Source organism: Mobula birostris, chromosome 18 (assembly GCF_030028105.1).
Source record: "Mobula birostris isolate sMobBir1 chromosome 18, sMobBir1.hap1, whole genome shotgun sequence".
In the NCBI taxonomy this organism is placed as follows: domain Eukaryota; kingdom Metazoa; phylum Chordata; class Chondrichthyes; order Myliobatiformes; family Myliobatidae; genus Mobula; species Mobula birostris.
Window position 1 is genome coordinate 26,326,757 of NC_092387.1, and position 16,572 is coordinate 26,343,328.

Genomic DNA, 16,572 nt, shown 5'->3' on the forward strand with positions numbered 1-16,572 from the left:
AGTTCCTGCCTTATCCCCATAACCTTTGATTCCGCTACCTTTAAGAGCTCTATCCATCTCTTTCTTGAAAGCATCCAGAGACTTGGCCTCCACAGCCTTCTGGGGCAGAGCATTCCATATATCCACCACCCTCTGGGTGAAAAAGTTTTTCCTCAACTCCGTTCTAAATGGCCTACCTCTTATTCTTAAACTGTGGCCTCTGGTTCTGGACTCACCCATCAGTAGGAACATGCTTCCTGCCTCCAGCGTGTCCAATCCCTTAATAATCTTACATGTTTCAATAAGATCCCCTCTCAGCCTTCTAAATTCCAGAGTATACAAGCTCAGTCGCTCCAATCTTTCGACATATGACAGTCCCGCCATCCCGGGAATTAACCTTGTGAACCTACGCTGCACTCCCTCAATAGCAAGAATGTCCTTCCTCAAATTTGGAGACCAAAACTGCACACAGTACTCCAGGTGTAGTCTCATCAGGGCCCTGTACAACTGCAGAAGGACCTCTTTGCTCTTATATTCAATTCCCCTTGTTATGAAGGCCAACATGCCATTAGCTTTCTTTACTGCCTGCTGTATTTACATGCTTGCTTTCAGTGACTGATGTACAAGAACACCTAGATCTCGTTGTGCTTCCCCTTTTCCTAACGACTCCATTTAGATAATAATCTGCCTTCCCGCTCTTACCACCAAAGATAACCTCACATTTATCCATATTAAACTGCATCTGCCATGCATCTGCCCACTCACCCAGCCTGTCCAGGTCACCTTGCATTGTCATATCATCCTCCTCACATCTCACACTGCCACCCAGCTTTGTGTCATCGGCAAATTTGCTAATGTTACTTTTAATTCCCTCATCTAAATCATTAATATATATTGTAAACAGCTGCAGTCCCAGCACTGAACCCTGTGGTACCCCACTGGTCACCGCCTGCCATTCCGAAAGGGACCCGTTAATCGCTACTCTTTGTTTTCTGTCAGCCAGTCAATTTTCAATCCATGTCAGTACTCTGCCCCCAATACCAAGTGCCCTAATTTTGCCCACTAATCTCCTATGTGGGACTTTATCAAAGGCTTTCTGAAAGTCCAGGTACACTACATCTACTGGCTCTCCCTTGTGCATTTTCATAGTTACATCCTCAAAAAATTCCAGAAGATTAGTCAAGCACGATTTCCCCTTCGTAAATCCATGCTGACTCGGACCAGTCCTGTTACTGCTATCCAGATGTGTTGTAATTTCATCTTTTATAACTGACTCTAGCATCTTTCTCACCACTGACATCAGGCTAACCGGTCTATAATTCCCTGTTTTCTCTCTCCCTCCCTTCTTGCAGAGAGGGACAACATTAGCCACCCTCCAATCCACAGAAACTGATCCTGAATCTATAGAACATTGGAAAATGACTACCAATGCGTCCACGATTTCTAAAGCCACCTCCTTAGTACCCTGGGATGCAGACCATCAGGTCCTGGGGACTTATCAGCCTTCAGACCCCACAGCCTATCCAACACCATTTCCTGCCTAATATAAATTTCCTTCAATTCATCCATTACCCCAGGTCCTTTGGCCACTATTACATCTGGGAGATTGTTTGTGTCTTCCCTAGTGAAGACAGATCCAAAGTACCTGTTCAGCTCGTCTCCCATTTCCTTGTTCCCCATAATAAATTCACCCGCTTCTGTCTTCAAGGGCCCAATTTTGGTCTTAACTATTTTTCCCCTTTTCACATACCTAAAGAGGCTTTTACTATCTTCCTTTATATTCTTGGCTAGTTTACCTTGGTACCTCATTTTTTTTCTGCGTATTGCCTTTTTACTTACCTTCTGTTGCTCTTTAAAAGTTCCCCAATCCTCCGGCTTCCCACTCATCTTTGCTATGTTGTACTTCTTCTCTTTTATTTTTATGTCCATTACTTCCCTTGTCAGCCATGGCCTCCCCTTACTCCCCTTAGGATCTTTCTTCCTCTTTGGAATGAACTGATCCTGCACCTTCCGCATTATTTCCAGAAACACTTGCCATTGCTGTTCCACTGTCATCCCTGCTAGGGTATTGTTCCATTGAACTTTGGCCAGCTCCTGCCTCATAGCACCATAGTTCCCTTTGTTCAACTGTAATACTGACACTTCTGAGTTTCCCTTCTCCCTCTCAAATTGTAGATTAAAACTTATATTATGGTCACTACCTCCTAATGGCTCCTTTACCTTGAGGTCCCTGATCAAATCCGGTTCATTGCACAACACTAAATCTAGAATTGCGTTCTCTCTGGTAGGCTCCAGTACAAGCTGTTCTAGGAATCCATCTCAGAGGGACTCCACAAACTCCCTTTCTTGGGGTCCAGTACCAACCTGATTCCTCCAGTTTACCTGCATCAGTCAATCTTTTCTATCCCTGTACCCATCAAGTACCTTTTAAATATTGTGCATGTATGTGCCTCTACCAATCACACTGGCAGCTTTTTCCATATACCCATCACCCTCTGCATGACAAACTTGCCCCTAAAATTTTAGATTACCCTACGCTGGGCAAAATAATCTGACTATCTATCCTATCTACAACGCTTATAATTTTATAAACCTCTGCCTCCTTTGTTCCAGGGGTAACAGTCTCCTTAGACCTCACACCTTCCAGTCAAGGTAATATTCCTGTGAATCTTTTCTGCCTTCTCTTGAGCTTAATCCCTTTAGTGTGGCGACCAGAACTGCACACAATATTCCCAATGCAGCCCAACCAATGATTTCTACAACTAAAATATGGCTTCCCAACTCCTATACTCAATGCCTTGGCTAATGAAGACAAGCATATAACATGCCTTCTTGACTACACTCTCTACCCATGTTGCCATTTTTGAGAACTATGTACCTGTAGACCAAGGTCTTACTGTTCAATACTGTAATACTTCCCAGGGGCCTGGATTCACTGCATATGTCCTGACCTAATTTGATTGAAGCCCTCCATTGGTTGATGTCGACGACTGATGTGGCATCCTAGCTGTCCACATGATATGCAAGCCAGGGCAATACAATATGGAGAGCAAGCTGTTCCCCATGCAGCAGCCTCCTCCTCTCATGCAGCTGATGGAATGGCAGACACTGATACAGTTTGACACCAGTGACATCACAGGAGTTACCAGTCAGCATTGAACTCAATGTAGGACTGTCTTAGGAATTCCAGCTCTGGATTTTTCCTTGAGAGATTACTTCCAAAGCCTTACCCATGAGTGGGTTTAGCCGCAAGGCAGCGTAGATTTGAGATCAGAGTTTTCAATCTCCTAAATAAGCTGCCAAACATAACTGACGAGCCTCATTTGCCCGAAGCAACTGGTTTTAAGGAGCCAGTCACATGCCTTTGCCCTTTCTCCTGTCAGTAGGAACAGTTCTGCTGGGCTTAGTAGCTGAGCCACACATGAAGGCCAGGGAATTTGTAATTGGTAATTGGTTTATTTTTGTCTCAGATATGGAGATGCAGTGAAAAGTTTATGTTTGCATGCCATCCAGACAGATTATTCCATATATAAGCCTATCAAGGTTGTACAAAAGGAAAACAAAACCAGAATAAGACCATAAGATATAGGAGCTGAATTAGGCCATTTGGCCACCCATCGTGTCTGCTCTGCCATTTTATCATGGCTGATTCAAATTCTTCTCTCAACCCCAATCTCCTACCTTCGCCCAGTATCACTTGATACTCTGACCACTCAAGAATCTATCAACTTTTCCCTTAAGTATCTATAAAGAGTTATCCTCCACAAAGAATTCCACAGATTCACCACTCTCTGCCTAAATAAATTCCTCCTCATCTCCATTATCCAAGGAACCTCCAAGGACATCTCCCTATACTGAGGCTGCATCCTTTGGTCTTAAACTCTCCCACAGTAGGAAACATCCTCTCCACATCCACTCTATCAAGACCTTTCACCATTCAATAGGTTTCAATGAGGGAGGGAGGGAACGTCGACTCAGACCAGGAGAGGCCTGTGTCGGGCATTATCATACTTTACAAGGCGCAGATTAGAAGTCTGTGTGGGGCGCCACTCCTCGCACAGACACTAGAGCAATGTGTGGTTAAGTGCCTTGCTCAAGGCACATTGTTTCAATGAGGTCACCACGCATTCTTCTGAATTCCAGTGAATATAGGCCCAGAACCAATAAATGTTCTTCATATCACAAGCCATTCAATCCTGCAATCATTTTTGTGAACCTCCTTTGAACCCTTTCTTGTTTCAGCACAATATTTCTACGATCAGGGGCCCAAAACTGCTCACAATAATCCAAGTGCTTTATAAAGTCTCAACATTCCATACTTGCTTTTGCATTCTAGTCCTCTTGAAATGAATGCTAACATTGTATTTGCCTTCCTCACCACAGGCTCAATCTTCAAATTAACTTTTATGGAATCCTGCACAAGGACTTCCAAGTTCCTTTACACTTGTTTATGTATTTTCTCTCCATTTAGAAAATAGTCAACCTTCCCATTTCTTCTACCAAAGCGCATGACCATACATTTCCCAACACTGTATTCCATCTGCCATTTCTTTGCCGATTCTCCTTATCTGTCTAAGTCTTTCTGTAACCTCTCTACTTCCTCAAAACTACCTACCCATCCACCTATCTTTATATCATCTGCAAACTTTTCAACAAAGCCATAAATTCCATCATTCAAATTGGTCCTAACACAGACCCTTGACCATTAGTCACTGGCAGCCAACCAGAAAAGACTCCCTTTATTCCTATTCTTTGCCTCTTGTCAATCAGCACTGCTTTATCCATGCTAAAACCTTTCCTGTAATACCATGGGCGTGTAGCTTGTTAAGCAGCCTCATGCTCAGCACCTTGTTAAAGGCTTTCTTCAAATCCAAGTATACATCAACCGATTCTCCTTTGTCTATGCTGCTTCTTATTTCTTCAAAGAATTCCAACAGATTTGTCAGGCAAAATTTTTCCTTGAGGAAACCATTCTTATAATGGCCTATTTTATCATGTGCCTCCAAATATCGTGAGACTGCATCCTTAATAATCAAATCCAACATCTTCCCAATCACTGAGCTCAGACTAGCTGGCCTATAGTTTCCTTTCTTCTTCTTCTCTTCCTTCTTGGAATGAGATTTGCAATTTTCCAGTCTTCCGGAACCATTCCAGAGTCTGGTGATTCTTGAAAGCTCATTACTAATGCCTCCACAGTACCTTCAGCCACCTCTTTCAGAACTCTGGGGTGTACGCCATCTGGTCCACGCGACTTATCTACCTTCAGACCTTTCAGTTTCCCAAGAACCTTTTCTCTAGTAATGGCAACTTCACTCACTTCATGTCCCCTGACACCTGGAATTTCCATTATACTGCTACTTTCTTCTACAGTGATGACTGATGCAAAATAGTTATTCAGTGCTTCCACCATTTCCCTGTCCCCCATCACTACTCCCCAGCGCCATTTTCCAGTGGTCCAATATCCACTCTTGCCTCTGTTTTACACTTTATGTACCTGATGAAGCTTTTGGTATCTTCTTTAATATTATTGGCTAGCTTACTCTCGTATTCCATCTTTATCTTCTTAATGACTTTTTAGTCACTTTCCACTGGTTTTTAAAAGATTACCAATCCTCTAACATCTCACTAATTTTCGCTCTAGTATATGTCCTCTCTTTGGCTTTTATGTTGGCTTTGACCTCTCTTGTTAGCCACAGTTGTGTTATCAGGCTATGAATGCAGTATATAGTGTTATAGATGCAGGATATAGTGTTATAGTTACAGAAAAAGTGCAGTGCAGGTAGACAAATAAGGTGCAAGGTCATAATGATGTAGACTGAAAGATCAAGAATTCAATTTGTCATAGAAAGGTCGATTCAAAAGTCTTATAATGGAATAAAAGCTGTCTTTGAGCCTGGTAATACATGTTTTCAAGTTTTTGTATTTTCTGCCTGAAGCAAGGTGGGAGAGGAGAGAATAATCCGAATGGGAGGGGTCCTTGATTATATTGACTGCAGTGGGAAGCTGGATAGACTGGAAAATTATGACTATCTTCAATGGAGTGAAGACACTTCGTGACATCTGAGATATCAGAAGTGGAGCTTAGAGAAAAATAAATTCATTGGGTTGTAGCAGCACAGGAGGACAACAGGGAAATGGCAGAGAAGAAACCTGGAGGGTTTCTTTGGCTCTATAAGGCGCTGGTGAGACCTCACTTGGAGTACTGTGGGCAGTTTTGGTCTCCTTATTTGAGAAAGGATGTGCTGATGTTGGAGAGGGTACAGAGAAGATTCACTAGAATGATTCCAGGAATGAGAGGGTTAACATATGAGGAACGTTTGTCCACTCTTGGACTGTTTTCCTTGGAGTTTAGAAGAATGAGGGGAGACTTCATAGAAACATTTTGAATGTTGAAAGGCATGGACAGAGTGGATGTGGCAAAGTTGTTTCCCATGATGGGGGAGTCCAGTACAAGAGGGCATGACTTAAGGATTGAAGGGCGCCCATTCAGAACAGAAATGCGAAGAAATGTTTTTAGTCAGGGGGTGGTAAATCTATAGAATTTGTTGCCACGGGCAGCAGTGGAGGCCAAGTCATTGGGTGTATTTAAGGCAGTGATTGATAGGTATCTGAGTAGCCAGGGCATCAAAGTTATGGTGAGAAGGCGAGGGAGTGGGACTAAATGGGAGAATGGATCAGCTCATGATAAAATGGCGGAGCAGACTCGATGGGCCAAATGGCTGACTTCTGCTCCTTTGTCTTATGGTCTTATGGATTTGAAAACAAAAGTCACTGACAAACTAGTATTCAGTTTGAATTACGTATGCATGATATATGAATGAGACTTGGTTTGAGTTAGGATAACAGCAGAGGAATGCATGAGTTCAAGCTTGTCTGGAGTGGAAAACTGGAGGATAGCCAAAAGTGTATAGGATTTGTGAGAGCTTCAGCAGTAGATCTGTAGAGACAGGAATGGAGTTGAAAATGATACCTTGAGGGTTAGAGTTTTAATCCTCCCAGTTCAGATCTAGGGTCAAATGTTACTTACAAGCATGGTGGTCCGCAAGTCAAACTTCTCTGCTAGCTGAGTGATGTAGATATGGACAGATACCAGGGAATTTTTGTCTGTCTCTTCAACTTCACGGATGATGTCCTCCAACCATTCAAATTGCCTCTGCGTTCGAGTTACCCAGATAAAGTAAATCTGGCAATAAAGAGGTTAACTAAGTTATTTAGAGCAAAAAAAAAGCCCTCTCAGGATTCACCACCTATTAACCAGCAAAATATGTAGTCAGCTTTGATTACTTAATTTCCAATTTTATAGTTCGGAGAGGATGCAGAAAGGTTTATTGCAATGCCTCCTGGATTACTGGGCATATGTTATAAGAAGAAACTGGACAAACATGAGTTGTTTGCTTTGGAGTGGTAAAGACTGATGGGAGACCTGATAGTTTATAAGATGATGAAGGGTATAGAAGAAGTAGATAGCCGGTATCTTTTTTCCTAGGGTTGAACTAACAAGAGGGCATGCACTTAGAGGAGGAATGTTCAAAGGAGATGTGCAGGGCAAGTTTTTTTCAGACAGCAAGTTCTGGGTGCCTGGAAAATGCTGCCGGGGGTGGTACTGGAACCAAATACAATGGAGGCACTTAAGAGCAATGTTCCCTCTAATTTTTAGAAGTCAGTGTGCGCAAAAATCTTATGTTGTGCAAATGTTTTTCCTGTAACAAAAGTATGTGTGCACTGAATGTACACATGGCACAGTTTATGTACGTTTGTAGGTTTACAAAATACTTGACATAAAACTGCACAGAATAACAACAAGATAACATACATATTTAAGTCACTCAATTATTTTTTCTCTCTCCTGTCTTTGGCATTTACCCATTCTTTGTAAACTCTATCTAGACTAATAGAACTTCCATCCAATTGATAGCTTTTGATTCTTATTAACATATCCAAATGACATTCACCTAAACGGTTTCTCAGCTTGTTTTTGAGTTGATTTATTAGGCTAAAACCTTGCTCGCAGTCCACACTAGACACAAGAAAGGTTCCCCCAATGTCCATCAACTGTGCAAGGTTGCAAAACTGTTCATTTTGAAGTACAAATGCCACCATTTGAGTGAAGTTTGAAATTAGTTTGGATTTAATTTTTTTCTTGCATGAAAAATTTGAAATCATTAAACTGTCTAACTATTACAGTATTTTCAGCTAGAAAATCATGATATTTTAGACATAAGGCATTAACTTGTTCATTGCCAAATGTGAAGTCACAATCTGCAATTGCGGAGAAATCAAAAGCTGACCATTCTTGCACCTCATCTTCAGGAAACCTTTCTTCTAAATGAACACAAAGACTATTTATAAAAGTCAACAGCGAACTTGTACAGTATCTACTGTGACGTTTTCTTCACGTTGTTGGCTTAGCAAAACTTTAACTTTGTCACTCCACGAAACATTGTCTCCCAAATACTGCTTTCTTATCTTGTTAATTTTGCCTTGCACAAAATGAAGTGAACCAATCGGTGTCAGGCCACTCTTTTGCAAAATCTTGCGCAGTGCAGCCAGTTCATCAAAGACATCACTTAAAACCTGTAAAGCTACTTTGTATGTGATGTTTATCAATTTCTTGTGACAGTATTTAGCCACAGGCTTATTTGACTGATCTTTTTCAATAAAAACTTAGTAAGCTATCTACAGGATTTGAAACAGATCTTTGTAAACCTTATGATATGAATGCTGTCTGCCAAAGATGGCTGCCACCGTGATGCAGCTGTACAAACCGGAACAGGAAAGGTGAGGTGACGTTAATTAGTGACGTGCAGTGTGGTATTTGAAAAACCGACTAACTAGTTAACAGAAACATTTAGCTAAAAGATTATTTTCAATAAGTATAATTATTAATTACTACATTATTTTGGGTAACTAACCTTTTGTGTGCTGGTTGAAAAACGTGTGCGCGCGCACACGCGCACAGCTTAGAGGGAACATAGCTTAAGAGACTCTTAGATCAGCACATGAGTGGAGGAATATGGATCTTGTGTGGGCAGAAGATGGCCAGGTGTTTAACTTCTAGTTTCGTTAGTTCAGCATAACATCATGACCTTAAGTGTCAGTTCCTGTTCTACACTGTTTTATTTTATACTGATTTAAGAGTGGTAAGTTGTTAAGGGCTAATATCCATGCTTTGGCAAAGATAAATCTCAACAGCTGCACACTTGTCTTGAAAAAATGCAAAGCGTCCACTTCCTTTGAAAAGAAACAACAACATACCACTGGCAGTGTTTTGAAAAGAAACAACAACATGTCACTGGCAGTGCTCAAATATTCAAGGTGAAATTAGAGTGTTTGAGAAGGAAAGGCTTGTGGAGCACTGGAGCAAGTGGCTACTCACTCTCTAGCCAGTATGATGCACTTGGGGATCATTATCAATACCAGTGTCCACATACTTTGCAGGGCAACATTTGAAGAAGCAGAATTTATATCTTTCATATGTTTCTGAAAACAATCTCCTAGGATATTAAATGAGTTTAATAGTTCAAGGTTCATAAGATACAGCTTTTAAATAATGTGATGAAATTTGTTAAGGTAATGTTTACTGTATATAATATCAAAAATAAAGGAAATGATGTTGGATTGATACAGTTGAGAGATCGTTCTGTTTATTATGTTCTGGTTTCCCAACATGCCATCTAGCAGGGCAGAGGACAGATTATCTGTGTGAATTATGTTCAGTACTTTGGAAATAACAGCTACCATGACAGAGCTGTCAAGTACAAGGAAGCACAAGACATAAAACAAATGAACATGTTTATCATGTTATTGTATCTCTGGCAGCCGTGAACACATGAAGATAAACAATGAGAATATAATAAGTATAAAGGTTGCACTGAGACGTGGTATTTCTTACAACAATAATCAGTGTTGACCGAGGGTGTCATTGGTGACACTGAGTTACTAAGAAAAAAGAATCCCATAAAAAGAAAAATAACTAGCATTAATTCTTGAGCAACTCATACCAAAAGTTTGAGGAATTCATCAAATCAGCTGTAGGGGTTTAAGTGCAGCTCACTGCTAACTTATCATAGGCAGATTGGGATGGGCATAAATGCTGGACTTGACAGATCCCAAAATAATCAGTAAACTTTTCCACTATGTCTGTGTAGCATCCCACAATGTTGTGCCGGTGTGTCAACCTGGACACTTTGGTCAATTTGCACTAAAATTGATTTTTTAATTCTAATTGTGTTCTTCCTTCTAACAATTGTGTATAATTGATGTTTTTCCTTCTGAATGCCATTTATATGGTGCTATGCGCCTATGATGCTGCTGCAAGTAAGTTTTTCATTTATGCAATTGATAATAAATTCAACTTTGACTTTGTTAAACCCCTCATTTTGTGCTCTTTTAATATATTCTGCTATGGTAAGGGTAAATATTAGGGTACTACAGTGGATTTTGGGGAAAATGTATTTAACCCCATTTCTGATGGATATTCTGAAAAACTTTCAAATGTGGGTATTATGCAGATGCTTGATCTCAAAATTATATTGGCTGTGCTTTAAGACTGTCATCCCTTTTGGATAATGTTTAATGTCTGACTGCTCACTGGCTATAAAATATGTAAACAAATTGTGAGGCATTGTGAACTGAACAATACACTCTTTGTTTGAGCTTGGGTATTAATCTGTATAATTAGCAGTGAACTTTCATTAGAGGCTAAATACCCATTGAATGTGCATATTTTACAGCTATGACACTTTCTCTGGTTGAAGACACTCACTTCCGTTGAGCATAGAACAGTACAGATCATCTCGATGCCAATTTATACTAAATGTCCTCTTCCTGTGTATCATCCATGCGTCAATCTAAAAGCCTCTTAAACTCCACCAAACTGCCTGTTTCCTGGGAACCCATTCCAGGCACCTATTACTCATTAGGAAAAAAAACCACTTCTCTTCACATCATCTTTAAACTCTCCCTGCTCAAAACTTAAAAGCATGTCCTCCGGTATTTAACATTTATATCCTCCGGAAAATATTCTGTATACCTATCATAATTTAAAAAATTCTATTATCAGTCCCCTAATACTCCAACACCCTAGGAAGTCTTTCACCAGACTTGTTCATGGTCATCACTTGACTTACAATGAAAGGCCCAGCAATAATGCAAAAGTCAGTTCTTAAAAGTCAGCACCTCAGCACCTTCAAGGGAGAAGATTAAAGATGATGCAGAAAAATGTCTACTGTTTCCATTCGAAGTCTCAAACCCATTAGATAATGTGCACGAGCTTGAGTTTACCTTTTTACATGCTATTTTGTCCTTGATTGTTGACTTGTGGACAAGATCTTTGAGGATAGATGCAAAAGGCGTCACACCAATTCCACCTCCTACCAAAACTGACACTTCGAACTTGTTCCATTCTTGGTGGCCCTCCCCGAATGGGCCATCCAGATAGATCTAAAGAAGAGATTTTCAATCTGAATTATTGCGCTTCTGCACTGACCTTCTTTGCAGATGTGCCAGTTATGTCTTCAATCTAGTCAGAAGCTTCTTAAAACAATCTCTCCAAGCAAGATTTTACTTACTTGTTTCCTGACACATACCTTTGGTACATTGATAATTAAAATTTGTTTGACAGCACATTTAAGGATCACTTAAGTAGGTTTATCTACTTTATCAGTATATAGAACTGCCTTTGTTGTGATGGCTCCAAAGAAATATTATTCAATTAAGAATTTAACTGCAAAAGTCTGAGTCCATTCTCCCCATATCTTCAATTTGCTGAATCAAAGTGTCTAACCACATTGTGTTGCAAATCTGTCAATTCACAATCTCATGCAGACATACTGATCTGCTATAACATTTGAGGATATATCAACATGTAGCATGCAGAGAAATTCTCCAACATGTAGCATGCAGAGTCAAGAGACATTGAACACTTCAGCGCAGAAGCAAACCTTTCAGCCAATCTAGTTTACGCCAACCTGTTTTTTTTTTTGCCTAGCCCCATCTACCCACACCTGGATCAGAGCAGTCTTTAGCTCTCTCATACATGTATCTATTCAAATTTCCCTTAAATGTTGCATTTGGACCCAAATCCATCACTGCCACTGGCAGCTCATTCCACACTTGTACCACTCTCAGGGAGTTGAATGGGATTGCTGTAATGTGGCCTTGATGAGTGGAAGGAAGTGCAGGAAACATTAACTTGTGCTAGGTGCTGAAACATCAGGAGTTCTGAATGGTCAGATACTGGATTATTGGAATTCTACTGTATTGGTTGCTAAAGAACCACAATCCAAAATTATGATACATCATTGAAAAGAAATTTAAAGATTGAAGTTTAGGTTTATAAATCACATGTACAAAAGAACAGTGAAAACAAACAATATTGTTTGTGTCAATGACCAACACACTCCGTAGATGTGCTGGAGGCAACCCACAAGTGTCACCATGCTTCTGACGCTAAACTAAAAAGCCCACAACTTAATAACCCTAATCCACATATCCTTGAAGTATGGGAGGAAACCATACCATCTAGAAGAAACCCACATGGTTGTGGGGAGAACATACAAACTCCCTACAGACAGCAATCAAATTGAGCCCAGTTCGTTGGTACAGTGATAGTGTTACACTAACCACTACACTACCTTGCTGCCAGGTTCATAGATAGGAAAGGTTTAGAGGGATTTGAGTCAAATACAGAAAAATGGGACTAGTTTAAATGGGCATGGAAAAGTTGGGTCAAAGCGTCTTCTTTTTGTTGTATGATTCTTTGACTCTCTTTGTTCTTTCAGTAGTGTTATGCAATCTTGTAGATCTGACTTGAACAAGTAGATGGATCATTTAGTATAATGTCTTCTGTGAAAGACAGTAATTGCAGAAATCATGCATTCAACATTACTGTACACTGGAGTGACTGTCAAGTTTACCTAAACAAAGTTTTCTAATTGGTGTTTGTTCACATAACTTTCACAAATTAAAATGTTAACAGTGAGGCCAAGCCAACATTAAACCGAATGAGCAATGGTCAGAAATAACAAACTTTTGATCTTATGGAGACTTCCTTGTTTTGTGAAATAACATACTGAAAATATTTGACTTTGTATGCTGTACATTCAAAATAGAACTCAAAGACAACTAAAATAGTTTTCTTACCTTTGGGTAATAACCAATGTTTGCTATATTTTCAGGAGAGTATATTTCCCGTAAGCGCATTGTCCATGGTCCAACAGCCCGGATGTGAAGGCTAAGGGTGCTTTCATGAGGAGCTGAAGTCAGGGTGAAGGGATGGTACTCATTTGTTCCCAAGAGAAGGTTTGCAATACGTACCCACTGTCCAGACATGTAGTCAAAATCTCTGGGTCGTTTAAATTCAAGGTTAGTAACACCTACAAAAATAATGTTTAAATTTTGGATGGTTTTCTCAAAAAAATCACATTTTAAGCTGGAAGAACAAATGTCAACTTGCTCAATTCAGTATTTAGTAAAATGTAATGAAATATCTCATCCAAATTCCATTAAATAAGGCATACAGGTCAAAGGCACACTTAGTGCCAATCACATCCAGTGTGAACAAAGTGGGAAATATAAAACTGGGAATTTTCTTTTGACATTCTACAAGGATGTTCGCTCTGTAGCTAAATGTGGTTTACTTGAGCAGGGAATGTTGGATACTGAGCTCTGCCACGGCAACATTTTCATTACCTAGCATGAATATCTTCTACTCTGCCGTGAGGCAAGTCCTCAGAATCAAGGAAAAACCCATACTTGTCTTGACCGATAAACCAAGGATTTCCAAGGGATCAGGTGAAACTCCAGTTTTATATCCCTCCTAATATTTCCCTCATTCCCCTCTTCAGGACACAGTAAACATAGTTGGGTATAAAACCACCACTGCATCTGATTCCAATAGTTTCCTGTCAGCCAGATAGATTAAATGCTACTGCCAACAGTTTTATATTTCCCAGAACGTAAAGTGTGTTTTCCAAATGCCACTGTCAACTCAATGGCCATATGAATGCATCAGTCAAGTGCATTCACTGGTTCTTTCTCCTCTATACATTCACCGGGTGGTAACCCTCTTGCTACTCTATGTGTTTGAAAAATTGTTATGGAAACCTCAGAGTAGAAAGTTTTGCATTTCATATGGCTTTTTAGGCAAATAAATCCCCGATGTGTTGTCCAGGCAGGTACAGTATATAGCAATAGCTACCTAATTTGTTCTTGATACTTAAAGAAATAGTATTGGTTAGCATGTATGAGAACTCAATTGTCCACAAAAACATGGGTTGCTTCACATTCACCTTAGGTGAGCTTAAAAAATACAGTTTATGTTAAAATAAAGAAAATCAATGAAGAGGACTGTATGGAATTGCCAGTTCTTGCAGTGTCAACAACTCAGAGATTTTCGACATACCTGAAGGCAGAAGTTGTGCTCTCACAACAGCTATCTCAATTTTCTTCCTGCTGTAGCTGACAAATTTGTCTCCAACAAAGAACAGAGTGGGGACGATAAAGTAGATGTGGAATCTCTGAGGCTGAAGCAAAGCAGCACTACCATGTAAGATTATCTGTATCAAAAAGACAAAAGTGACAAGGTTGACATATTAAATCAAGTTAAATAGTGGCATTGTTCAAGTTCTGAATGTTAAAGCTATTATCTTCAAGCCAAGCACAATCAGACTATAACATTCAACTTGTGCCATGAAATTAGAAGACAAATGTGGCACTCCTCCAATAAATTTCTGACTTACTTTTTTTTTTAATTCTTCTTAGAATTAGCATCAGCAGTAAGACCACTTTCTTTCCCAGGCCAGAGCCAGAGGAAGTGAAGGTGTTTACTTTTATTGTGATCTTTAGATCTAATTGTTTGCAAAGGTAGCTAAGCTGATCATGTAATGTTGGGGAAAAGTTACATGCGGGACAATAAAAGGACAGATATGTTTCTTTGGAAGGGGAAGATGAAGTGAGAAGCTGGGAGGTGATTGTTGGAGAAGGTAAATGGTAAATGGCTGAAGAAGAAGGAATCTGATAGGAGAGGAGAGTGGATGCACCAGAGGGAGGTTATGGACAGGTGTAGAAAAGAAAAAGTGTAAGAAGGGACACATAATGGGAAATGGAAACGGAGAGGGGGGGAGAGGTGCCAAATTACCAGAAATCAGAAGAATCGATGTTCAGGGTGTCAGGTTGGGAAGCTACCCAGATTGAATATGAGGTGTTACTCATCCAACCTGATAGTGGCCTCATATCAATAGAATAGGCCATGGATGAAGTGTTGGAATGGGAATGGGGATTGGAATTAAAATGGTTGGCCACTGGGAAATTCTGTTTTTTTGCAGATGGAGTGAAGTTGCTCAACAAAGTGGTCCCCCAATCTACATTGGGTCTCACTGATGTAAAGGACGCTGCACTGGGAGCACCAGATACTGTAGATGACCCAACAGATTCATAGTGAGGTGTTGCCTCACCTGGAATGACTGTTTGAGGATCTAAATTGTGGCGAGGGAGGTGAATGGGTACGTGTAGCACTAGTCCCACTTGCAGGCATAAGTGCCAGGAGGGAGATCAGTGGGGAGGGACGAATAGACAAGGAAATTTACAGTGAGAGCAATCCCTGTGGAAAGTGGAGATTGGCAGGCAGGAGTTAAAGTAGTTTGATAGTAGGATCCCATTGAAGATGGTGAAAATTGCAGAGAATGACATGCTGGATGTGGATGCTCATAGGGTGGTACATAACGACAAGAGAAACTCTATCCCTGTTAAGGTGGCAGGAAGAAGGAATGAGGGCAAATGTCTGGGAAATAGATTAGATGTGGGTTAGGGCGGCAGTACTGATAGAGGAAAGGAAACCCTTTTCTTTGAAGATGGAGAGTATTTCTAATGTTTTGGAAAGAAAAGCCTCATGCTGGGAACAGATATGGCAGGGACAGCGGAACTGAGAAAAGAGAATGGCATACAAGTGACCATCTGGGAAGCGTATAGTCATGATAGCTGTTAGAGTCATTAGTTTTATAAAAGATATCAGTAGATAGTCTGTCTCCAGAGCTGGAGACAGGGAGATTGAGAAAGGGAGAGAGGGGTCAGAAACGGATCAAGTGAATTTGAGGGCAGGGTGAAAGGTGGAGGCAAAATTGATGAATTTGACAAGATCAGCATGGGTACATGAAGTGGCACCAATGCAGTCTTCAGTGCAGTGCAGAAAGAGTTGGGGTGTGTGACCAGGGGAAGATTTGATGTTGGCCATGAAGGAATTAAAAGATGGAAGAAAACATCAAACTCAAATGAATCAAGGACAGTGGAAGTAGACAAAATTGTCTTTGTTCTTGCCAGGTGCTTCAAGGAATGGAGGCTGCTATTTTGTGAAGCTGCTCTGTAACTTCCATTTTGTGAACTGTTTGATGAACTGATTCTTGCTCTGAGATAACTGAATCAGAGCAATTGAATGTGGACACAAGAAGTTTCTGTTATTGATCTGCTATACCTGAAATCATTCTCAGATAAGCTTTGTATTGTGTACAATGGCAGGTTTGCAGAAGTAATCTCATTATCTTGGTCCAATATCTTGATGACCCAGTTAAGTTGGTTTGCACCAGAGTCCAACAGAAC

At 40.4% G+C, this 16,572-nt stretch overlaps 1 protein-coding gene across 1 annotated transcript in view; it reads right to left on the reverse strand.

Moving 5' to 3' along the window:
- The window catches only part of LOC140212011 (dual oxidase 2-like), a 166,376-nt gene that overhangs the window by 12,467 nt on the left and 137,337 nt on the right, over nt 1-16,572 (reverse strand). Inside the window, exons 28-31 of the mRNA XM_072282367.1 lie at nt 14,384-14,537; nt 13,123-13,355; nt 11,263-11,421; nt 7,007-7,162 (exon numbers count right to left, since the gene is read on the reverse strand). Of these exons, the coding sequence (XP_072138468.1) occupies nt 7,007-7,162; nt 11,263-11,421; nt 13,123-13,355; nt 14,384-14,537 (702 nt within the window). The remainder of the gene's footprint in view (nt 1-7,006; nt 7,163-11,262; nt 11,422-13,122; nt 13,356-14,383; nt 14,538-16,572) is intronic.